Genomic DNA, 26,730 nt, shown 5'->3' with positions numbered 1-26,730 from the left:
CCAAATTTACAAACAATAGTTGCCAAATATCATGAACTTTCAACCAGATGAAAAGATGGAAGAATTGTGTAAGCAGCTGTCCTCAATCGGTATTTTTCATGAGAATCACTATTAGGTCAAATGTCACTAGATTTTGAAACAAACAATTCCCAACTCTCAGTGGCTTAACAGGTTTATGTCTTGCTCATGAAAATACCAAAGTGGATGAAACTCTCTGGTTGATTCCCTTCCTAGCTTTGGCTCAGAAGTCCCCTACTAGGTTATTTGAATTTAGTCAAGAGTAAGGGGAGAAGTGTGAATGCATCCCAACCCCAAGAGTTGGGCCTGGACAGGTGTCTCATAGACATCTCTTCCCTTGGAGAAGGAAACAAATATCCTTGGATAATTGGCCATTTCTTATAATAAAACAAAAGTGTAATAAAAGTCACTAATCCCCACCCTTTGTTCAAGAATGGTTTGACTTGAAAGAACTACATATGTTGTAAAATAATAATAATCGGAAAGGAGTAAACATGGAGCATATGAAATAGAAGTATAAAATGTAAGGTGGAAAAACACAAAATCCAAAGTGAATGAAAAAACTTCTAGTTTATATTCATGTACTGCCTCATAGGTGCCACATATTGTTTTAAGAGCTTTACATATATCCTATCTTTCCAATTTTTTCAACAATTCTAAAAGTTGGTACTGTTACCCCCTTTTTCAGATTAGGATACAGATTTATAGAGTTTAAATTATTTTCCTAGGAAATTCTCTGGTAACATGTAGCATTAAAATTCAAACCCAGATAATATGACCATGACCCCAGAGATATGGTATGTAGTACGCTAAGAGCCTACCTTTATATAGTCTGTTTAAAAAATCCTTGGAAGTGCTCAGGAAGTAAATGTAAGAGAAAAAGCTATTTTAAAAATGAAAGACATTGATAATAAGACTAACAAATAAGAGAATAGACACTGTGAGATTACAGTCAGGTTTAAGAGAATAGAAAGCATTGTTTATTATATATAAACAATGGTAGAGAAAAACCTAGAATGTGTAATGGTGAATTTTATGTGTCAACTTGACTGGGATATATTGATCAGATAGTTGGTCAAGTTTTGTGGGTGTTTCTGTGAGGGTGTTTTTGAACAGGATTAACATCTAAATCAGTTGAAATGCCCTTCATATTTGGATGGACCTCATCCAATCAGTTGATGTCCTGACTAGGACAAAAGGATGGACCATCCCACAGAATCATTCAGCTAACTGCCTTCAGATTGGAAATGTAGCATCAGCTGTCCCTGGATTTCTAGCCTACTGGCCCATTCTGTAGATTTTGGACTTGCCAGCCTCTATAATTAAGTGAGCCAATTCCTTATAATAAATCTAATTATAATAAATTATAATAAATGTTTATATATACACACATCCTATTCTGTTTTTCTGGGGAATCCTGGCTAATGGAGTATGAATATGAAAGACTGATAATAGAAATTAAAGATAATTACAATTGTCATTCATGAATTAAATAGCACCCAAAGTATTCCAAGTTAGTAAAGAATAAAACTTTGTTGAATAGAAGAGTCCTGAATTTGAAAATTATCTCAAGAAACCCTGATAAAAACTGACAACCCCAAGATATAATATGGTTAATATGTTGGACTATATAAATAATGAATAATTCTATAGGAATTTGGCATCAAAGAAAGCCAGCCACAAAGGTGGAAAAACTCAGACTGTTTTAGCCTTTGCCAAAATTAAGTGCTGTAAGATAGTCAGGAATGTCTATACAAGGAGTGTAGAGAATGGTTTACTTAGGAAATTGACAATATCCCAATGTTTTTCTACCCAGTCGAGTTGCCATTATGGTATAAAGACATTTTTATTTTCAAAAATTCTGACTATAGTATCTATGGGACTTTGAGGTATTATTACTTAAATCAGTACAGGAATATAGGAATTGAATAAAACAATTTAACATATTTATGAAGAAATCCATATCAGTAGTTCCAGAAAAATCATTTGGCAAAATTCAGTATCCATTCATGATAAAAACTAGGAATAGAAAACTTCTTTGACCTGATAAAGAACATCTATAAGTATCTACCTAACATAATGAATCCTAAGTGATAGAATGTTTTGCCCCTCTTATGGGCTGCATGCTCTATCCCCAAATTCATATGTTAAAACTCTAACCCCCAGTAAGATGGTATTAGGAGGTTGAGGCCTTTGAAAAATAATTGGGGTTAAATTAGGTGGTGAGTGTAAGGCTCTCATGATGGGATTAATGCTTTTATTAAAAATTAAGAGACATGGATCTCTCTCTCTGCTCTGTTGTGTGAGCATATAAAAGGAAGATGGCCATTTCCAAACTAGGAAGAGTGGTCTCACCAGATACCACCTCTGCTGGTGCCTTGATCTTGAACTTCCCAGCCTCTAGGACTGTGAGAAATATGTGTTTGTTGTTTAAGCCACCTAGCCTGTGGTATATTTGTTACAGCCTGAACTGACTAAACAGCCCCTAAAATTAGGAATAATTCAAGGATGTCTGCCTTCTCTACTTTCAGTCAACATTTTATTGGAGTTTCTGGATACTACAATAAGAAAAAAAATAATAAATGGCATACATTTTTTAAAGGAAAAAATAACCTTATGTTTTTAGTGACCTAACTCTGTATATAGGAGATCACAAAGAAACTCTACCAAAGCTATCAGGAATGTAAGAGAGTCTAGCAAAGTCACAGGAAACAAAGATATTGATGTTGTTAAGATGTTCATTTCCCCCTAATTGATCTGTAGATTCAGTGTAATCCCAATCAAAATTCCAGAAAACATTTTTGTAAAAATTCGTTCTCAAATTCATAAGGACATGCAAAGATCCTAGAATAGTCACACAGTTTTAAAAAGAAGAGCAAAATAGGGCCGCCTGGGTGGCTCAGTCGGTTAAGTGTCCGAATTCGGTTCAGGTCATGATCTCACAGCTCTTGAGTTGGAGCCGGCTTCAGGCTCTGTGCTGACAGCTCTCTTTGCCCCTCCCCCACTCGCTCTCTGTCTCTCTGTCTCCCAAAAATAAATAAACATTTAAAAAATAAATAAAAATAAGAACAAAATAGAGGACTTACATTACCTCTGTTTTTTTTTAAGGGCTAGGTAGTATATATTTTAGGCTCGTGAGGTATATGATCTATTGCAGCTACCTCACTCTACCTTTGTAGCATGAAAGCAGCATAAACAACATATAAACAAATGGGTGTGGCTTTATTCGAATAAGATATTTTTTACAAAACAGCTGGCCATACCTTGGGTTATAGTTTGCTGACCCCTGCTATAGAGATATATACCGTGATTGGTGTAAGCATAGACATATAGATCAGTGGAACAGAATAGGTCAGAAGTAGACCCACATACTAATGGCAGATTGATTTTCCACAAAGGTGTTGGGGACTTTAAAAGGTTAAAGAATGAGGTCTGCATTAAATGCTGCTAGAAGACTGGACATCCATATGGAATAAAATGAATCTTGACTCTTATTTAAAAAACTGAATTAGAGCATTGGCTTAAATATCAAAACATAAAATTTCTAGTAGGGAACTTAGGAGAAACCAAATTAATGAGCCATAAACATGTGAAAAGCTGTTTTACATTAAGCATCAGGGAACTGCCAATTAAAACCTCGATAAGATATCAGCACACACCAATATATGGAAATGATGGAAAAGACAATATCAAATATAGGCAAAAATGAAGAGCAATTGGGACTCTTATTCTGGGTGAAAATGCAGAATGATCAAACTACTTTAGAAAGCAATCTGGCACTTTTGTATTTACTTTACACACTCACAATTATCACATAACTCAAGTATTCCATCTTCAGATATTTACCAAGAACAATGAAAGAATATAGCTAACTGCACAAAGATCTGTGCATGGATATTCATAGCAGCTTTGTTTATAATAGCTAAAATGGGGGGCACCTGGGTTGTTCAGTCGGTTGAGCATCCGACTTCGGCTCAGGTCATGATCTCATGGCTTGCGAGTCCAGCCCCACGTCAGGCTCTGTGCTGATGGTTCAGAGTCTGGAGCCTGCTTCGGATTCTGTGTCTTTCTCTCTCTCTCTCTGCCCCTCCCCCACTCACACTCTGTCTCTCAAAGATAAATAAACATTAAAAAAATAAAAAAAAATTAGCTAAAATGGCTAAATAATCCAAATTATCATTGTCAACTGAGAAAGGAGCTGAAATAAAACAAAAGCATTTATTTGGGGTCTCAGAAATGCAATTTGGTGACTACAGATTTGGATAGCAATCCAATTGTCCCCTAGGGAACAAAAGTGAAGGTTTTATTTTAAAGGTGAAAGGGGATGCTTGCATATGTTGTTTACAAAGATTTTGGCTGTTGTTGGCAGAAAACTAAACTTGGCTAAACATAATTGGCTGCTAAGGCTGTCACTAAGCAAAAGTTTGTTACTGTAGCAAGTTGCAGATGTTTGTGCAGACTCCTTGGAATATTTAAGTTTGGATCCAACTCAGAAATTTGTGGTTCCATCCAGTGAGGAGGTACATAAGGCCCACCTCCTTAATTGCCTCCCAGTTTCATTTTAAAACCCCTTGATGTAAGTGACTCCGTTTTATTTCACCTTTCACATCATCAACAGGTAAATGTATGAAAAAGTTGTGGTGTATTCCTAAAATGGTGCACTACTTAGTAATAAGAACTGATGAATTACTAACAATCACAACAACATGGGTGAATTCTCCATGAAAGAAGTCCAATATAAAAGTACACATCATATGATTCCAGTTACATGAAATTCTCTACCCTGTGGTGAGAAAATCAGATTATTGCTTGCCTTGAGCCATGTGGGCAATTGACTGAAGAACATGATAGAAATTTTGTTTATCTTACTTATGGAAATTATTACATGGATATTTACATTAGTACTAATTCATATAACTGTATTCTAAAAATGGATGCATTCTATTGAGTGTAGCCACAAGTTAATATAGATAATAAAAATAATGAGAAAATAGAGGCAAACATCTGGTGTAAAATTGATGGGGATTTATTTAGTTTGAAGGTTGCAGAGGGAGGGTCTTGGAGGAAGGTTTTAAGAGGAAAGAAAGATGGTTTCTCTGGTAGCTTTTCGAGGATTCTAATGATTAAGAATATAGGTAAAAGCTTCTGATTTGTTCCTAGAATTTGTATTTGGAATCTCACCTGCTTATTTATTCAGTGGGCATTTATTCTTTTATTTTCCTATTATTTATATCTTGATGAATCTGTATTTATATGTACTTATACCTCTCTTTGTGTATGTATGTCTATATATATATGTATATATATTTGTATATAATGTAGATGATGATTACAAACAATATAAGAATTAAAAAAATGTTTTATTTAACTGATGTCCTCTGTTTCACAGAAAAAATCAGATGTTGAGCTATTGAAAAGAATTCTGAAAATTCAAATCATTATGGATAAAGCCTTGGTACGTATTACTGATATATTTCATCATATCTTTGTCTTATGTTTAAATTCAAAGGGAATATGAAAAAGAAACTTCCCTTGGTTGCAATACAGGTATTATCCTCTGTTCACATTATGTATCTCTGTATAGCAAGACAGAAAAAAAATGTTGTCTATTGGTTTTACATTGACATATGGGGACCAATATTTATGATGTTGATTTCCAAATCATTATAGAATTCTAGCAATAATGTATAGATATGAATGTATGGAAGGGTTCTACTACACTAAATCTGTTGGATTACAGCTAGCTATAGAAATTTCTGAATCTGCTCCAAATTGTGGCAAACTCTTTTCCTTAAGTAAGTTTCCATTTTAAAACAAGCTATTTTATTACTCAGTTGGAGATCCTTGTTAAATATTATCTTTTATAAGATTATGTGTACAATTGCTTGAGTTCTCTAGTGGAAGTTTCGTATTTCAAAAATGAGGTTTATTCATAGGAATATTTGTTTAGTTATGGAAATTTTTGTTTATGTAATCAGTTTGAGTAAAGTCATATGAGTAAAAAGTTAAAAGATCAGATTTGTCCATTATCACTGATATTTTTGCGTAAAGTGTCTCAGTGAGTGTCATAATATCATAAAAGGAAATATTTAAATAATTTTTAAAAATCAGTAACTTACTGTAAAGAATAGATAGACAAAATAAATAAATAATAAAAAAGCACATATAGTTTTATTACCAGGTGATAAATCATATACACACATCCTGTTTTTAATGTGTACATGCATATTTGTATGTGTTCATATACCTTGTTTTAGATATGCTATTTTGTAAATTAATTTATAATGCTTTATTTCCCACTTATTAATGAAATATATTACTTCAATTTAATTTTGATGTTCACAATATCCAATTAATAAAATATTTAATATAATTTAATCTGATTTACTAGCTAATGCCCTTTGGGAACTTTTTTCATTTTGTTTTAATGATTCAAATTATTATTTAAATTCTAGTTAGTTAACATATAATGTAATATTAGTTTCAGGGGTAGAAGTTAGTGATTCATCACTTATATAATGCCCAGTGCTCATCACAAAAAGTGCCCTCCTTAAATACCCATCACCCATCTAACCCATCTCCTACCTAGCTCCCCTCCAGCAACCTTCAGTTTGTTCTCCATGCTTAAGTGTCTCTTTTATAGTTTGCCTTTCCCCTATGGTCATCTCTTGTTTTTTGTTTTTTAAATTTCACATATGAGTGAAATTATATGGTATTTGTTTTTCTCTGACTTATTTTGATTAGCATAATACACTCTAGCTCCATCTACAGGTTGCAAATGGCAAGATTTCATTCTTTTTTATGGCTGAGTGTGTATATATATATATATATGTATATATATATGTATATATGTATATACATATACATACATATATATATACATATATATATACACATATATACATATATATGTGAACAATATATATATATGTAATATATATGAATATATATGTGAACAATAGCCAAGTTATGGAAAGAGACCAAGCATCCATTAATAGCCAAGTTATGGAAAGAGACCAAGCATTCATTATTTATTAATGGATAAAGATGTATATACAAATCTCCTCTAGGATTTTGATGGTTTCTTGTCTCACATTTAGATCTTTCTTCCATTATATATTTAGTTTTGTGTAGGGTGTAAGAAAGTGGTCCAGTTTCATTCCTCTGCTTGTTGCTGTTCATTTTACACAACACCATTTGTTGAAGAGATTGTTTTTCCCCCCTGTTGGATATACTTTCCTGCTTTGTCTAAGATTAGTTGACCATATAGTTTCTTCTTTTTCTTGTGGGCTCCTATGATACCAATGTTACTATCCTTTAAGAAGTCACTGAGTTCCCAAGTCTACATTCATGATCCAGCACCTTTCTTTCCCTCTTATTTTCAGCTTCATTATTTTCCATAATTTCATGTTTCATCATTTGTTCTTTTCTCTGATTCTTCCATCCTTGTGCTTATTACATCCAGTTGGTTTCACATCAGTTACAGTATTTTTTATTTCATTCTGAAGTTTTTAGATCTTTTATCTCTATAGAAAGGACTCCCTGTGTCTTTTATGCTTTTCTCAAGCCTAGCTGGTATCCTATGACTGTTGTTTTTAAATTCTGAGTCAGACATGTTATTTATATCTGTTTCAATTAGATCCCTGATCATGACCTTTTCTTGTTCTTTCTTTTGGGATGTATTCCTCCATCTTGGCATTTTGTCTAGGTCTGTCTTATCCTGTGTGTTAGGAAAGCCTCTTATGTTTCCTGCTCCTGGAAGTAATCGCTTTATTAAGAAGAGGTCATTTACTGTCCAGGGCCTGATGCTTCAGGAAGTGTTTCTGGCATATGATGTGTGCACTTTGCTGCTGTGTTTGGTTGCCCTTTCCTTCCGTTCATTTCTTGGCAGAGCTTTTCCTTGCCTGCAGTGGGAGTGTTTGGACCTTGTTCAGAGTGTGGCGAGTTTTAAAAGCTGTATTGAAAAGACTGATTCTATTTCCATTAGAGCTCTCTCTCTCTCTCTCTGTCTCTCTCTGTCTGTCTCTGTGTGTCTGGCTGTCTCTCTCTCTTTCTCTCCTCTCTCTCTCTGAAATCAGGGATCCTTCCCCTCTGCAGCACCCATGACTCTGTCCCCGCCCCCCCCCCCCCCCCGGCCAAATCACATCTCTGCACCTCCTACCCTACACAATATGGTCTCTTCTCTCCCTAGTCAGGCAGTTTGGTCTGAAGGTCCTCAGATAGATTTCTTGGGTGTTCAGAATGATCTGATATTTATCTAGCTTTTTCCAAAGGAGGAGATAAGCATAGTGCCCCCAAGGGCTGCTAATTTAATCTAAATAGCCTTTTTTTCTTTCTCCATTTAGCTGGTTACTCTTACTATTCCAATAAGAACAGAAGGCATTTTCAATGCAAATGACATGCAAAACAAAACAAAGAAACCCCAAAACAACTACAAAAAATTCCAAGAGTTCCTTAAAATATGCTATGATTAGTATTTCTTCTTTTATGTTTGGTTTATCTGTCTTAAATTTTGAAGTATAGCTTTGTAAACAGAATATTGATAGGTCTTTTTTTTTCTCTGTTCAGATAATCTCTGCCTTTGAAAACTCTTGTGTTTACTGTTAATTTGTCTGCTTGATCTATGAATGATTAAGAGAACTATGTAAAAATTCCTATGATAGTCAATTTCTATTTGTAATTTTGTTAAATTTTATTTTATACACTTTGTTGCTATGCTATTAGTTATAGTCAAATTTAAAATGCTTTCATGTTTCTTGGTAATTGAATATTTTTATCAATGCATTGTGATAATTATTATGTCCATTTTTTGCTTTGTTTTTTCATATTAATGTAACTGTTATATTAAGTAATATAACTATCATATAACATACACTTTTTGTCTATTATTTTACTTGTATATATTTTCATGCTTTGACTCTTAATATCTCTATGTACTTATAATTTAGAGGTTTTTGTTTTAATTTGCATATAGTAGATTTTAATAGTCTCTGTCATTTGCCTACTATTTGGTCTGTTGATAATTTGTGATTATTGACATATATGGTTTTATTTCCATACTCATATTTTTTATTTCCTTTGTCTTGCTTTTCATATTTTCAGTTATGCAAAGGATCAGTCACCTTCACTCATACCACCCATGCTGCATTGTGTAAATATACAGTATCATTTATTGTGAAAGGTTATATACAGAGAAATAGCAAAGTATAAATAGTTTTTATTTTATTAAAAAAATTTTTAATGATATTTATTTTTGAGACAGAGAGAGGGAGAGAGATAGAGCACAAGCAGGGGAAGGGCATAGAGAGAGGGAGACACAGAATCCAAAGCAAGCTCCAGGCTCTGAGCTGTCAGCACAAAGCCCGAAGCGGGGCTCAAACTCAAGGGCCATGAGATCATGACCTGAGCCAAAGTCAGACACTTAACCAACTGAGACACTCAGGCGCCCCATAAATAGTCTTTAAAGACCTAGGAGGATAACATCTTTTGGCCATATCAGAGAACTCTATCCATCACATTTGATTTTCTGTTAGTAGTCTTGTACAGATTTGTTGGAAATTACTGAAGATACCAAGTTGCCAATTTTATGTTTTCAGCTAACACCTACAAATGTGTGCACACATAATTAGAAACATTTAGAGAAAATATGATTTCTGTTTCTTTGAATGGACATATTCTTGAAATTATTCACTATTATGGCCCTCAGAGCTCTGTGTTTAGAAAGTACACTCCTTATCTAGGATATATAGTCATGTCATCTTATTTGGATGAAGGCAGATGATGGCAGCATACTATAGCAGAAAAAAAAAGACAGTAGTTTAGTTAGTTGGAGACTTGAATTCTGCTTCTTATCCTTTTGACTATTTTCTGTATATGTAAGAGATGATCACAATCTTCTTACTTTAGGGTTACATTCTCTTACATTCTGTATATGTAAGAGTTCTGCTTCTTATCCTTTTGACTATTTTCTGTATATGTAAGAGGTAATCACAATCTTCTTACTTTAAGGTTATTGACTAATATGTAAAGTCCCTAGGTTTATGCCTAAAACTTATGAAGCACTTGATAATAATTCTATTTTTCCCTTTCACTTGAGCATTGCATTATTTTAACATTTTGTATCCATTTAAAATGTGTTAGTTTAGTAATTTTCATTAGTGATTAAGAAACAAAATTTGTATTTCAGTTTGATTTAATGGGCTCTGAAGTAGCAGCTGCAACTGAGAAAGTTGTCCATATCGTTGGTGTAATCAACACTGTAAGTATTCATGTTTCATTTAAATAAGAAACATTCCATATTAATGCAGTAATATTTGTATATGTAGCATTTCCAGGTTTTTTGAAAGTATAGTCCTACCAATGAGTTTCATCCACCAATGGATTTTATCTCCAAAAAAGTGTAAATTGAATATATATTAGCATTATGTATAGAGATGTAATGTTATATTTATGATAACCTAAAACTGTATATTATGTATCTTCTGTTTTCAGATATTTTCCCAGCTTAAAGTGACAGTTATGCTAACTTCTTTGGAGCTCTGGTCTGATCAAAATAAGATTTCGCTTAGTGGGGATGCTAATGAAGTACTACAAAGATTTGTGTCATGGAAAGAACAATTTTTGTTTCAGAGGTCCCATGATATGGCATACTTATTAATGTAAGTATCTTATTTTCATTGATATAGGGTTTATCAAATTATTTAATATGTTAGCTATCAATATTATATACAAAATGTTATGCATTTATGACAAGACACCTCAAAAAAAAGATTGTATATATACCATTTTGACAAAAAGAAAAATATAAAAATCTGAAGACAATGTAAGACACTAAGTCATAGTAAGCCATTATTAGAGTAGACTGTTTATCTATGGAAACGTAATAAACTTGAAAATTCAGAAAACCTTGAGATAAGCATGGGGCCTCAATGATTTTAAAGATTTTTTCAGAGGTAAATAATTGAAACCATTATTTTAACTTTAAATACAAAGTACATTAGTTAACAGAATGGAATAGTTGTATATAATGCTGGTTAAAATAATATATCAAAATAGTAATGTGGTTACCATCTGGTATATCTATACTGACCAAAGGAGTAGCTATTTAACTACTTGCACTATTTCTTTCAAGAGTATATATGTTTTTTTGTTTTAATTATTTGATTACTTAGATGGAAATAAGAAAAACAGTTCTGAACATCTGAATAATATGCAATAGAATTATAAATCTATTGATGTTTCCTGTGGAATTTAAGGGCAGGTTTGGGGACTCAGGAGCTATAATAACTAAGGATTGAAATGTATAAGGACACTTTCTACATTCTATCTCTTTTTTTCTTTTTTCTTTAAAATAATTTTTTAATGTTTATTTTTGAGAGAGAGAGAAAAAGAGAGAGCACAAGGAGGGGAGGGGTAGAGAGAGAGCGAGACAGAGAATTCGAAGCAGGCTCCAGGCTCTGAGCTGTCAGCACAGAGCCCAATGTGGGGCTTGAATCCACCAACTGTGAGATCATGACCTGAGCCAAAGTCAGAAGCTTAACCGACTGAGTCACCCAGGTGCCCAATCTTTTTTTTTCTTAATGAGTCCACTGCATATTCTGTCTCCTTGTCTCCCTGTCCTCCATTCCAACATTTTTTAGATACTGTAGGGGTTCACTATGCGCAAATCATGGAAGTAAGCTATCTTGGCTTGTACGTCTTAGGACTATATCCATCCAGTGATGGCAACAGTGATAATTAATGTTTTGGAAGGATTAGGCACTGCTGGGTTTTGAGCTGTATACCATATAAAGTTAAAGTAGACTTTAGAACTTAACTTTGTAGGAACTGTGTAGGAACTGTAGGAACCTGTAGGAACTGTAGGAACTGTAGGAAACATAGCTTTAGGGACACCTGGGTAGCTCAGTAGGTTAAGTGTCTGATTTCCGCTCAGGTCATGATCTCATGACAGGTGAGTTCGAGCCTTGCGTCAGGCTCTGTGCTGAAGTCTGGAGCCTGCTTGAAGTCTGGAGCCTGCTTGAAGCCTGGAGGCTGCTTCAGATTCTGTGTCTCCCTCTCTCTTTCTGCCTCTCCTTCACTCAGACTCTGTCTCTCTCTCTCTCTTAAAAATAAGTAAACATTAAAAAAATTTTTTTAAACAAAGCTTTATTGAGAAATTTAATTCTTAAAAGTCATTAAGTCAGTAATAATTTAAAATGCATTTAATCAGAAGAAAAAGTTTATTATATGAAAATGTATTATTTATTATAGTTATAGGAACCATCTTAATTATGTGGGAGCAACATATCATGGAATGGCATGTAATCCAAAGTTTGCTGCGGGAATTGCTCTGGTATGCATTTTATTCCCATGTATTCAGTAATTATCTCATGTATTAAAAGTTAATATCTACTTCAAGAAACAAAATATGTATAGTTTTCTACCATGCTGTTTTGACAAATTTTTATAAAATGCTTTTTTTGTTAGATTTGAAACTCAAATGTTATAATTTTTAAAGTCTTTTGCTATTGTGGTAAAATACACATACCATAAAACTACCATTGTTGCTAGTTTTAAGTGTACAATTCAGTAGTACTAAGGTAAGTTCACATTGTTGTAAAACAAATCTCCAGAACTTTTCATTTTACTTAAATATTTGTACTTTTTGACCAACATGGTCCTATTTTCCACTTCCTATTTCCAATCTAGCCCCCAGAATCCACCATTCTATTCTGTTTCTGTGAGTATGACATTTTTAGATTCCACATATAAGAGAGATCATATAATATTTGTCTTTTTGTGTCTGGCTTATTTCACTTTGCATAATTTCATCCAAGTTCATCTATGTTGTTGCAAATGGCAGGGTTTCATTCTTTTTATGGCTGAATAATATTCATACAAATACATATATATGACATTTTTTATACATTTATCTGTCAATGGACACTTAGGTTATTTCCATACCTTGCCTACTGTGAGTAATGCTGCATGAATAGGGAGTGCAGATAGCTCATCAATATATTGATTTTAATTATTTTGGATATATACCCAGAAGTAGGTATTTGCTACATCATATAGTAGGTCTACTTTTCATATTGTGAGGAACCATCATACTTATTTCTAGGATGATTGAAACATTTTATAATTCTACCAACAGTTCACATTTTATATTAATCACATCTTTATCAACACATTATCTTCTGTTTTTGTTCTTGTTTTTTAATAGCAGCTATCCTAACTGGTATGAAGTGATATTTCATTGTGGCTTTGATTTGCACTTCTATGATTACTAGTGATATGAGCATATTTTCATATGCTTTTTGCTTTTTGCATATTATCTCTGGAGAAATGTCTATCCAAGTGCTTAGTCTATTTTTTTTTTTTTTTTTTACCATATAATCCAGCAGTTGTCCTCTTTGGCATTTCCCAAATGACTTGAATACTTATGTTCACATGAAAACCTGCATATGAATGTTTATAGTAGCTTTATTCATAATTGCTAAAAATTGGAAGCAACCACGATATCCTTTAATACATGAATGGATAAACAAACTGGAGTAAATTGATATAAAGGAATACAGTCCAATTTTTAAAAATGAGCCATCAAGCCATGAAGACATGGAGAAAAATGCGTAGTGGCTAGTGAGAGAAGCCAATCTGAAAAGGCTACATCCTGTGTATTCTGAAAAAGGAAAAATTGGAGATGGTAAAAAGATTACCGGTTGCTGGGGGTTTGTGTCTTGGTGACATCATTACTTTCCAAGTGTTTTTTTGAAGACAAAAATGCTACCTGCAAGTTGTCATTGTATTCTGTCTTTAAAAAAAATTAAATTGGCTCTCTCCCAAAAATATTTCTGAAGTCAAAACTGATTGCAAATTCAACCCTTAAGAATCTGTTTATTTTTCTAAGTGTTCATTGAAAAGTAATATAGTTACTGAAACAATGCATTCTCTTCTAAAATTTTGTTAAAGCTTATTGAACTATAATATGTAATAAAACCATATGGTAGCATTAATCTTATTTTGTTATATATCAGTGCTATTTGGATTAAACATACTACAACCCAAAAAGAAAAACAAAATTTGCCTATTTTTGTTTCTAATTTTCCATAGTCCTAAGAAAATAGTGATATTTGGCACAGTAGTTTCTTAAAATTGTATTTGAATTTAGGTTATATGGCCAAAAAGAAAAGATCAAGGGGGTAAAAAAAAATGACTCCTGTCAAGAAACAGAAAAAACAATTCTGTTTTGTTTTGTTTTGTTTTGCATTTAGTATCCACAGATAACTTTAGATGCATTTTCAGTTGTTATGGCACAGTTGCTTGGAATTAATCTGGGATTAACATACGATGAGATCTACAATTGTTACTGCCCAGGAACTACATGCATAATGAATCCAGAAGCAATGTAAGATTTTATTTTTATCAAATCTGTGTCTTCTTTTGGGAATTGTTTGTAGTAGTCACTGATGTATAATCTCTTGCAATACAACTTGAGTAAGAATATTTTTATTAAATACATAAGGTGCTTGTTTAAACTTATTTAAAGTCGAGTATTTCATATTGTAGAAAATGTGCTTAATATTTCTACATTCAATGTTACACAGAAAGTGAATGTTGATGATTACTTTCTGGGGGTTTACCACACTCTTGAGGTGAAACTCATTCAACTAACAATATTATGTAATAATCATCACAGTAATCACTGTGTTGCAGGGATTGTACTAGTCTTACAAATGGTTAACAAGATAGATATGTCCTAAATATCTTAGTCTATCAGGGTCTAAAAATTAAAAATTAGGCACAAGAATAAACAAAGAATAAACTAAGCTTATGCCAAGAAGGAAATAAATAAATAGGGAATACATTTGAAGAAGAAACTTTCTGATAAAGGAAAGTTTTCCTGAGGAAACAGTTATGAGGGAAATTAATCTGGTCATGTAAAGAGCTTGTTGAAAACTTTTCAGGGCCAGCAAATGAAGTGATATTCGAATAGCAAGTAGATTGAAAAGCTCAAAAGACTAGAATAAGGAAATTGGGGGAAGGATAAAAATGAAAAAGAAAATGGCTGGGACTATAAGGAAGAGTGTTTTAGCCCTTGGGGAAAGAAAGTAAAATGCAATGAAACTAAAGCATAACAAGTCAGGGAAAGAAGTCAGGCGGTGATTCAGGAATGTATGAAAGAGCCTGATTATGTAATCATAATGCAAGAGTTGGAGTTGTATCATAAATGTTAACAAAACACATTTTAAATTGATTTATGCAGTATGGGTAGTAAAATTACCTTAAAATGAATATAAAATATATCAGAGGGAACAACTATATAGTAATATTTTGGAGATGATTCTCATTAATACAATATATTAAGATTGAGAGGGAAAAAGATGTGAAGAATTATTTGTAGGGTTTTAAATATCACAATTATTAACAGATATTGAAAAAGGCAATTATTTAGGAAAAGAGAAGTCTTAAGGGCAGTTTATGTTAATTTGGGGATTCTGAGTCATCAGAGTTAAATAGTTATACAGGTTCTGATCTCAGAGGACAAGGAATTTGAAATGTGTGAGCCATCAATTTATTGATGGAAGTTAAAACCATGAACAGAATATTTTGAAAGAAGCTGAAAGAGTGATAAGAGAGAGGTGCCTTAAGATTTAGCTTTGTGTCCTTTCGTATTTACAGGCTGAGTAATTGAGGAAAACCAGTGATATGTAGTGAGAAAGGAAAGAAGAAAATATTAGAACAAGAACCAAAATGGAATGGAGTTTTACCTAGGGAAGAATATGTTGTAAGAATAAGGGAGAGGATGGAAATCAAATGGTAAAAAGTATCAGCATGGTATTTTAGCCTCCCACAAAATGCTTTTTTATTCTCTCAAAAATACAGAGTGAAACTTGGAAAATAAACAAAAAAATAAAAGCACAAGTTTCCCAAATTGAAATGCACCAAAAATACCACAAGGTATTTCTCTCCAAATAACTGGATATGAGGATCACCTAAAGGTGCACAGAGGAGAGACTGTTCCCTCTTCTTGGAACACATCTGTGAGAGGTGGCACTCACAGAGATGCCTCTCCAGGGACACAAGAGTTGGTGCCATTTCCCTCACCTGTCCCTCAGCATAAATGCAGAGACACCTGCTGAGGGGGGGGCTAACCTGAATGGACACTGGCCATTTAGGCTGCTTGCTTCAAATCTCATGTCCCTGTGCTCTCATGTGACTGACCTTCACGGTAAATCTGCATCCATCCCAACATAGCCAGACCTTCCCCCAGAAGACCAGCACAGTCTCCCACCATAGCACACCCCTAAAGTTTGGAGTTTTAGAAGTCAGCAGCTTCGCTGGGATAGAGCTGCACTGTGCAGCTCCAGCCAAGCAAGCAACCTAGAGACAGTGTGAAGACAGCAACCTGAAAAATGCCTGGGACATAGGAGGGGAAATTATTCACTCTTCCGAGAGTCCTTCCCTCAGAGCAGCAGCATGGAGACCCCTCTCTGAGGACAGAGGAGCTAGCTGGTGCCATTTCCCTCTTCTGTCTCTCACCAGCTTCAATAAACAGCACAGCTCCAATACTGGCTGCCTAACCTGCAAGTCCCACCCTCCTGTGCTCTGCTGCTACTGCTTTTCTCAGGCAAGGGTGCCTAAGAACCAGTGCAGCAGGCTCCTTCCCCAGAACACCAGCAGAAACACCTGCATGCACCACATCTCCCAAACACAGTTTTACAAGGCTTCAGTTCTAGTGGAAGTAGCCTCAAGTCTCATTTAACAAGCTGACTAGAGCACACTTAGTTAAAACTCACCAGTCTGGTCAGGGTCCAAACACTCCCCACTATAGGCTAGGAAACCTTTTGCAGAGGATTGGCCTGAAGGATAGAGCAACCAAAACACAGCAGCACAGTGCACACAGAACACACCAGAGACATTCCCTGAAGTGCCAGCTCTTGGGCACTATATGACCTTTTCTTCATAAAGCCATTACTCTCAGGAGCAGGAAGCATAACAGGTTTCTCTAACACACAGAAGAAGAGACTTAGACAAAATAACAAGACAGAGGAATTCATCCAAAAGATAGAACAAGAAAGGTCACAGCCAGAGATCTAAGAGAAATTATCTCTCTATCTCTCTATCTATCTATCTATAATATGCTTGATGGAGAATTTAAAGCATCAATTATAAGCATACTCACTGGGCTTGAGAAAAGAATGGATGATATCAGGGAAGCCCTTACCACAGAGAGAAAAGAATTTTAAAAAATCAGAAATAAAAAATGGAATAACTGAAATTCAAAACAGATTGGATGTAATGACTACAAGGAGGGACAAAGTAGAGGAATGAGTAAGTGATACAGAATATAAAATAATGGAAAAGAATGAAGCTGAACAAGAAGGAGAAGGCTTATTTGAGGAAATAAAAGCTGAAAACTTTCCTAATCTGGGGAAGGAAACTTCCTTAATCTGGAATCCAAATCCAGGAGGTACAGAGAACTCCCATCAAAATCAGCAAAAGCAGGCTAACACCAAGACATATTGTAGTTAAATTTGCAAAATATAGTGATAAAGAAGACATCCTAAAAGCAACAAGGCAAAAGAAGTCCCTAACTTACAATGGAAGACACATAACTCTAGCTGCAGATCTCTCCTCAGAAACATGGCAAACTAGAAGGGAGTGTCATGATATATTTAATGAGCTGAATGAGAAAAATCTGTAGCCAAGAATACTCCATCCATCAAGGCTATAATTCAGAATAAAGAGTTTCCCAGACAAACAAAAAACTAAAGGACTTGTGACCACTCATCCAGCCCTGCAAGAAATATCAAAGGGGACTCTTCGAGTGGGAAGGAAAGACAAAAAGGGACAAAGACTGGAAAGGAACAGAGAAAATCTCCAGAACTAATGACAAAACAAGTAATAAAAAGGCACTAAATATATATTTTTCAATAATTACTCTGAATGTGAATGGACTAAATGCTATAATCACAAAACATAGGGTATCAGACTGGATAAAAAACAAGATCCATCTATATGCTGTCTGCAAGAGACTCATTTTGGACCTAAGGACACCTGCAGACTGAAAGTGAATGGCTAGAAAACCATTTGTCATGCAAATGAAAGTCAAAAGAAAGCTGGAGTAGCAATATCAGACAAACTACATTTTAAACCAAAGACTGTAACAAGGGATGAACAAGGGCATTATATCATAATAAAGGGAACTATCCAACAAGGTCTAATAATAGTAAATAGTAAATCTCATGCTCCCAACATGAAAGCACTCAATCAATAAAAATAGCAAACATAGATGAATCCATTGATAATAATACAATAATAGTAGGGGAATTTAACACTCCACTTATGCTGATGGGCAGATCATCTAAGCAGAAAATCAACAGAGAAACAATGGCTTTGAATGACACAATGGGCTAGATGGACTTAACAGATATATTCAGAATATTTCATCCCAAAGCAGCAGAATACACATTCTTTTTGAGTCCACATGGGACATTCTCTGGAATAGATCACATACTAAGTCACAAATCAGGCTTAACAAATATTAAAAGAATGACATCACACCATGCATATTTTCTGATCACCATGCTATGAAACTTGAAGTCAACCATAATAAAAAATTTGGAAAGACTACAAATACATGAAGGTTAAAGAACATCTTACTAAAGAATGAATGGGTCAACCAGGAAATCAAAGAACAAATTAAAAAATACATGGAAACAATGAAAATGAAAACACAACAGTCCAAAAAATTTTAGATGTAGCACCAGTGGTCCTAAGAGGGAAGTATATGGCAATGCAGGCCTACCTCTGGAAGTAAGAAAAATCTCAAGTAATAATCTCAAATCTTATCCTTATACTTAAAGGAGCTAAAGAAAAAATAACAAATTAAGCCTAAAGCCAGCAGAAGGAAGAAAACAGTAACGATTAGAACAGACATAAATGATACAGAAACCTAAAAAAAATAGAACAGATGATGAAATCAGGAGCTGGTTCCTTGAAATAATTAAAAAAATTGATAAACCCCTAGCAGACTTATCAAGAAGAAAAGACTCAAATAAATAGAATCACAAATGAGAGAGTAGAAATAACAGCCAAGACCACAGAGAAACAAATTTATAAAAGAATATTATGAAAAATTATATGCCAACAAATTGGACAACCTGGAAGAAATGTATAAACTTTTAGAAACATATAAACTACAACTGAAACAGGAAGAAATAGAAAACTTGAACTGATTAGCAGCAAAGAAATGGAATCAGTATTCAAAAATCTCAGGACAAACAAAAGTCCGGGGCCAGATGGCTTCACAGGTAAATTCTATCAGACATCTAAAGAAGATTAATACCTACTCTCTCAAACCATTCCAAGATATAAAAAACAAAGGAAAATTTACAAACTCATTTCAGCAGGCCAGCATTAACTTGAATCAAAAACCCGACAAAAGACTCCAGTATAAAGGAGATTTACAGGCCAATATTGAAATGAAATGGATAAAAAAAATTCTCATAAGGTACTAGCAAACTGAATGATAGTACATTAAAAGAATCATTCACCATGATCAAGTGCGATTTATTCCTGGGCTACAAGGGTGGTTCATACTTGCAAATCAGTCAGCATGATACACCATATTAATAAAAGATAGGATAAGAAACATTTGACCATATATGAAAAACCCATTGCTAATATCCTCATTAAGGGAAACCTGAGAGCTTTTCCTGTAAGGTCAGGAACAAGATGGGGATGTTCACTCTTACCATTGTTATTTAACATAGTACTGGAAGTCTTAGCCTCAGCAATCAGACAACAAAACATAATAAAAGGCAAGGAAGAAGTCCAACTTTCACTATTTACAGATGGCATGATAATCTATATGGAAAACAAAAAAGACTCCACCAAAAATTGCCAGAACTGATAAATGAATTGAATAAGTGGCAGGATACAAAATCAACATAGAGAAATCTGTTGCATTTCTATACACCAATAATAAAGTAGCAGGAAGAGAAATCAAGCAATCGATCCCATTTACAACTGCACCAAAAATCCTAAGATAACTTAGAATAAACTTAACCAAAGAGGGAAAAGATCTGTACTCTGAAAACTTTTGTAAAACACCGATGAAAGAAATTGAAGATGACACAAGGAAATGGAAGATCACTCCATGCTCATGGATTGAAAGAACAAATATTGTTAATATGTTTATATTACCCATAGCAATCTACAATTTTAATTCAATCCCTATCAAAATACCAACAGCATTTTTCACAGAGCTAGAACAAACAATCCTGAAATTTGTATGGAACCTCAAAAGACCCCAAATAGACAAGAATCTTGAAGAAGAAAAGCAGAGCTGGAACTATCACAATTTTGGACTTCAAGTTATGTTACACTCCTGTAGTGATTAAGACAGTATGGTACTGGTACAGAAAAAGAATCAGAGATGAGGAGAACAGAATAGAAAACCCAGCAATGGACCCAAAATTATATGGTCAACTAATTTTTGATAAAGCATGAAAGAATATCCAATGGAAAACAGATAGTCTCTTCAACAAATGGTGTTGGGAAAACTGGACAGCAATATGCAGAAGAATGAAACTGTACCACTTTCTTACACCATACACAAAAATAAATTCAAAATGGATAAGGGGCCTAAACGTTAGACAGGAAACCATCAGAATCCTAGAGGGCAACACAGGCAGCAACCTCTTTGACATCAGCTGTAGCAACTTCTTATTAGACGTGTCTCCTGAGACAAGGGGAACAAAAGCAAAAATGAAATATTAGGACTTCATCCAGATAAAAATCTTCTGCACAGGGAAGGAGCACTCAATAAAAGTAAAAGACAATGTTTGGAATGAGAGAAGATATTTGCAAATGACATATCTGATGAAGAGTTAGTATCCAAAATCTATAAAGAACTTATTAAACTCAACACCCAAAAAGCAAATAATCCAGTTAAACAATGGGAAGAAGTCATGAATAGATCTTTTTCCAAAGAAGACATAAGATGGCTAACAGACACAAGAAAAGAATCATCTGGGAAATGCAAATCAAAACTACAACGAGATACCACCTCACACCAGTCAGAATGGCTGACGTTAACAACCCAGGAAACAACAGGTATTAGTAAGGATGAGGAGAAAGTCCCACTGTTGGTGGGACTGAAAACTGGTGCAGCCACTCCGGAAAACAGTATGGACCTTCCTCAAAAATTAAAAATAGAACTACCATGTGATCCAGCAATTGTACTACTGGGTATTTACCCATAGGATCCAAAAGACTGATTTGGATAAAAAAGAAGAGTGGTCAACATGGTGGAGAAGTAGGGGATCTGAAGTTCCTTCTTCCCTCAAACACAGTAGTGTTGAGGCCAGCGGACTTGGAATTCCAAGAGTCCAGGCTTCAGAGTCACAGAGACATCTCCAGGGGCCCACGGGGACAACTTGGCAGGCCATAGGTGCATGATTGTGAACTGGGAGAGATATAACAGGTGGTGTAGGCACAGGGAGGAGGGATCCTCTTTTATGGAGAGACAAAAGGAAGAGAAAGAGAGGGTGTGGAAGTGTAGGATTGTATTTGGACAAGAGAAAAACCATGGACTGGAGATCGGAAAAAAACAGAGAAAGGTCCAATTTCTAACTGCAGGGCTTTCTCGGGACTGGGACTGGCTGCCCTGTTCATGCGCCTGGGAGGAGGGGAGCTAGCCCTGGGCTTGGTAACTAGCTCAGAGGCGCAGTCCGCAGTGGGAGAAAGCAATCCCCTCCCTGGAGTGCTGGGGGAGTAAGGTATATAGCCATTCTAAGGACAAAGGACCCTGCCTGCGCCCGCCAGCCAGAGGCCCATTATAGGCAGGGCACTTCCCCAGAACCTGGGTGTGCAGAGCAAGATCTTTTAAGACGTCAGGGTTTTAATTCCAGTCAAGTGCCTAGTAGGCGTGGGAGACTGTGGAGCGGGGCAGGGGGAAGCAACCTGCTCTCACCTATGCAGCACTGTGAGGACAGCCTGAACACCAGGTCTGGGAGGGGGGACACCTCAGGGGACGGTGTCACCATTTTTTTCCTCATCACCAAAAAGGTGGGGCTTCAGGGTACCAAGGGGCCCACAGTGGAGGCAGGATGCCTACACCAAACCACACCCCTCCGCACATGGTAACTAGCTATCTATTGGAGCGGGATTGATGCTGACCAATCAGACAGCCCTCTTCCGGACCAGTGCAGCCACTGGTTCTGAGGCACCCAGGGTTTTGCATTTTTTAATTTAATTCTTGGTCAATTCTATATATTTCTTCTTCTTCTTCTTCTTCTTCTTCTTCTTCTTCTTCTTCTTCTTCCTTTTCTTCCTCTTATATTTCCCTTCTGTAGTCTGGTTATTCTGGTTTGTTTAAGCAGACATATTTAATATGTTCTGTTTACACCTGTTCTGTATCTCCTTATTCTTTATTTTCCTCTCTCTCTAGATTAAACCGTATAGTTTCTCTGCCTGGTCAATTTTATTTTATTTTATTTTATTTTTCCCCGCCCCAGTCATTTCTCTCTTTGTATGCGATAAGGCTTCTTCCACCACCACCACCATCACCCCCTTTTTTTAAAAAAATTGTTTTTCCCGAGGTTACTTCAATGAACAAATCAAAGCGCACCTGATGGAGGGTTCAAACCACCACTACAAGTAGGGAGATATGGCAACCAGAGTCACAACAACAGACAGCATGTGACACACTGCAAAAATACCTCCTGATGGGCCAGGCCTTGGACGATGTATGACCCCTCTTTAATATCATAGTGCTTGCCAGTTCAGGACACATAACAAGCTATTAAAACATATTAGGGAAAGAAAACTAGCCAAAATGATAAAACAGAAGAATTCTCAAAAGAAATTCCAAGAAGAAATGACAGCTAAAGAATTGCTCTAAACAGATATAAGCAATATATATGATCAAGCATTTAGAATAATAGTCATAAGTTTAATCACTGGGCTTGAAAAAAGCATAGAAGTTAGCAGAGAATCTATTGCTGCAGAGATCAAGGAACTGAAAAATAGTCATGACGAATTAAGAAATGTTGTAAATGAGGTGCAGAATAAACTAGATTCAGTGACAGTGAGGTTGGAAGAGGCAGAGGTGAGAATAAGTGAGATAGAAGACAAAATTATGGAAAATGATGAAGCTGAGAAAAAGAGAGATAAAAAGTACCATACCATGAGGGGAGAATTAGAGAACTAAATGATTCAATGAAGGGTAATAATATCCATATTATAGGAGTTCCAGAAAAAGAAGAGAGAGAAAGGGGCAGAAGGTTTACTTGAACAAATTATAGCTGAGCACTTCCCCAATCTGGGGAAGGAAGCAGACATCCAAATCCAGGAGACATAGAGAACTCCCTTCAGACATAACAGGAATAGGTCTTCTCCATGACGTATTATAGTGAAACTGGCAAAATACAAAGACAAAGGATTCTGAAAGCAGCTAGAAATAAACAGGCCTTAACCTAAAAGGGTAGACACATAAAGTTAGTAGTAGAACTTTCCACTGAAACTTGGCAGGCCACAAGATAGTGGCATAAAATATTCAATGTACTGAATAGGAAAAATATGCAGCCAAGAATCCTTTATCCAGCAAGGCTGTCATTCAGAATAGAAGGAGAGATAAAGGCTTTCCAAGACAAACAAAAACTGAAGGAGTTCATGGCCACTAAACTAGCCCTGCAAGAGATCCTAAGGGGGACTCTGTGAGTGGAATGCTGCAAAGACTACAAAGGTCCAGAGATACCATCACAAGCATGAAACCTACAGATAACACAATGACACTAAATCCATATCTTTCAATAATAATGGACTAAATACTCTGATGTAAAAGGTATAAATGCTCCAATCAAGAGACATAGGGTATCAGAATGGATAAAAAAAATGGATTAAAAAAAATACAAGATCCATCTATATGCTGTCTACAAGAGACCCATTTTAGACCTGAGGATACCTTCAGATTGAAAGTAAGGGGATGGAGAACCATCTATCATGCTGCTGGAAGTCAAAAGAAATCTGGAATAGCCATACTAATATCAGACAAACTGGATTTTAAACTAAAGGTTGTAACAAGAGATGAAGACGGGCATTATATCACAATTACAGGGTCTATCCATCAAGAAGAGATAACAATTATAAATGTTCATGCACCTAATTTGAAAGCACCCAAATATACACATCAATCACAAACATAAGCAATCTTATTGATAAGAATACAATAATTGCAGGTGATGTTAACATTCCACTTACAACAATGGACAGATCATCTAGGCAGGAAATCAATAAAGAAACAATGGCCCTGAATGATACACTGGCCTAGATGGACTTGACAGATAAATTCAGAACTTTTCGTCCAGAAGTAGCAGAATACACATTCTTCTCGAGTGCACATGGAACATTCTCTAAGATCACATACTGGTTCACAAGACTGATTTCAAGGGATACATGCATACCCTGATGTTTCTAGCAGCATTCTAGACAAATTATGAAAATCAAATATCCATTGATTGATGAATGGATAAATATGTGAGAAAAGAATGAGATCTTTCCATTTACAATGATATGGATGGACCTCGAGAGTATAATGCTAAGCAAAATAAGTCAGTCAGAGAAAGACAAATTCCATATGATTTCCTTCATGTGGAATTTGAGAAATAAAACAGATGAACATGGAGAAAAAAGAGACAAAGCAAAGAAAGTCTCTTAACTATAGAGACTATAGAGAACAAACTGAGGGTTGTTGAATGGGAGGTTGGGCTAAATGGGTGATAGGTATTATGGAGGGCACTTGTGATGAGCACTGGGTGTTGCATGTAAGTGATGAATCATTAAATTCTATATCAGAAACCAATAATACCCTACATGTTAACTGACTGGAATTTAAATAAAATTTTAAATTTTAAAAAACTGAAAAAAAATACATGTAATTATTGACTCTCAACTGGATCTTTTTGCTATAAAGTGCCAATATTTTGATGAAGGGTAAATTTGGATGACATCTGAAGATTAGATATTAGTAATGCATAATTATTTCCTGATTTTGAAAGGTTTTAGAATTAATATCTATGTAAGAATTGTACATTAAAATATTTAGAGTTACTAGGATTGTGTTTGACAACTTATTCCTCATTGTCCCAGGAAAAAATTTATTCTTTTGGATGATTTTTGTGTCATTTCTCTATATTTTAGATTGTTACAAAATCAAATAAAAAATCATTATATATTACATATAGAAGCACAGAAATATTAAAATAGGTAACAAAATAAAAAGAATATAGGGTTTATACATTTTTTGTAATCAATGTTGAGATATTTTAATTGATCAATTTTTATCAAAGTAGAAATGCTTGTGATTTTTCACTAATATTTTCAATTATGTTTCTAAAGTTTTCTACATAAATTTTCTATTATGTTTAATTTTCTTGTAATTAGTGCTTGTAATAATGATTATAATTGTGATGTTGGAAATCATAATGAAAGTAATGATAGGACGTGTAAAGAAAGATTTTTGTGTGGCAAGCATTGTTTGTGTTTTAATATATTCTAACTCATGTCACCTTAACTTCCTCTACATGTTCTATTATATTGAATTACCATAGAAGTAAACTTATTGCTGTTATTTATAACTTGTATTAACAATAAAAACACTCTTCCTTCCTTCTTGGCTCTTTGGTAAGTGAAATATTACAGAATTTATAGTACTTTTCAGTAATTCATAGAGTGTTACTTTGATACTGATTTTATTCCATTTATCTGAGGAATATGATTTATTTTTAGACATTCCCATGGTGTAAAGTATTTTAGCAGTTGCAGCATGGATGAATTTAAGCACAAGGTTTCACAGCCTGAATTTGAATGTCTTCAGAATAAAACAGTTTCAGAAGTGGTTCGCCAAGGAAGAACTGCAATTTGTGGTAATAAAATTGTGGAACCACCAGAACAGTGTGATTGTGGTCTTCCAGAGGTTAGTGACAAACATTAATAATTTATCTAAAGATTTGTTTTTGTGTTTCTCATGTAGTTTTATAAATATAGATGTGATATAGGAGGACTTTCTCTGAAATGCTGAACCATTTTATTAAACATCTAAGATACGGAGGTATGGGGCTTTTGATAACTGACATCCTGAATTTGAAGCATTTGAAGAGTTTAAGTGAGGGGTAAGTGTAGCATGGATTAAAGAGGTAGATTTTCTTTATTATGTAACCATTAATAGCAATACCCACCTTTCTGTATCATAAACATTATTAACATCTATACTATAATCATTACCTCAATCATGTCCTGAATTCCTCCAGAGTGATTGTATTGGTTCATTAAGTTCTTACATGTATGTTGTTGTTTACCTCCTCATCTCCTGATTTCTGTCCTTGCATCTGGGGTAACTTTATTTATTTTAACTTAACTTCACAGAATTGGGTTGATAATCCTTGGTTTGTTACTGTTATATTTAAGTATTTGCCATTACCTTTTTTTTTTTTTTTTCAGTTCTTGGTAAGATAGTGAATCTGCATTTTATTACGCCTGTCTTTATATTGCATGTTGATTTTTGGAATGTCCCATATTTGGTTGAGAAAATGTAAACTCTTGAATTGTTAGAAACTAAATTCTATATAACTTGATTACATCATAATTTTTAAGTGATTGCTTCAAATCTTCTGTATGAATTTTATTTACCTGAACTCTTGGCACTTGAGAGGTAATATTTATGTT

General features: G+C 34.7%; 1 protein-coding gene across 2 annotated transcripts in view; it reads left to right on the top strand.

The window, feature by feature from the left end:
* The window catches only part of LOC122217600 (A disintegrin and metallopeptidase domain 3-like), a 137,345-nt gene that overhangs the window by 45,514 nt on the left and 65,101 nt on the right, over positions 1-26,730 (top strand). For both annotated transcript variants that reach the window (XM_042934779.1, XM_042934778.1), the window contains exons 7-12: positions 5,408-5,473; positions 10,205-10,276; positions 10,510-10,676; positions 12,268-12,349; positions 14,271-14,404; positions 25,795-25,981. In XM_042934779.1, the coding sequence (XP_042790713.1) occupies positions 5,408-5,473; positions 10,205-10,276; positions 10,510-10,676; positions 12,268-12,349; positions 14,271-14,404; positions 25,795-25,981 (708 nt within the window). The remainder of the gene's footprint in view (positions 1-5,407; positions 5,474-10,204; positions 10,277-10,509; positions 10,677-12,267; positions 12,350-14,270; positions 14,405-25,794; positions 25,982-26,730) is intronic.

This window comes from Panthera leo, chromosome B1, assembly GCF_018350215.1.
Source record: "Panthera leo isolate Ple1 chromosome B1, P.leo_Ple1_pat1.1, whole genome shotgun sequence".
Classification (NCBI taxonomy): domain Eukaryota; kingdom Metazoa; phylum Chordata; class Mammalia; order Carnivora; family Felidae; genus Panthera; species Panthera leo.
This window is presented reverse-complemented; position numbering and strand designations above follow the sequence as displayed.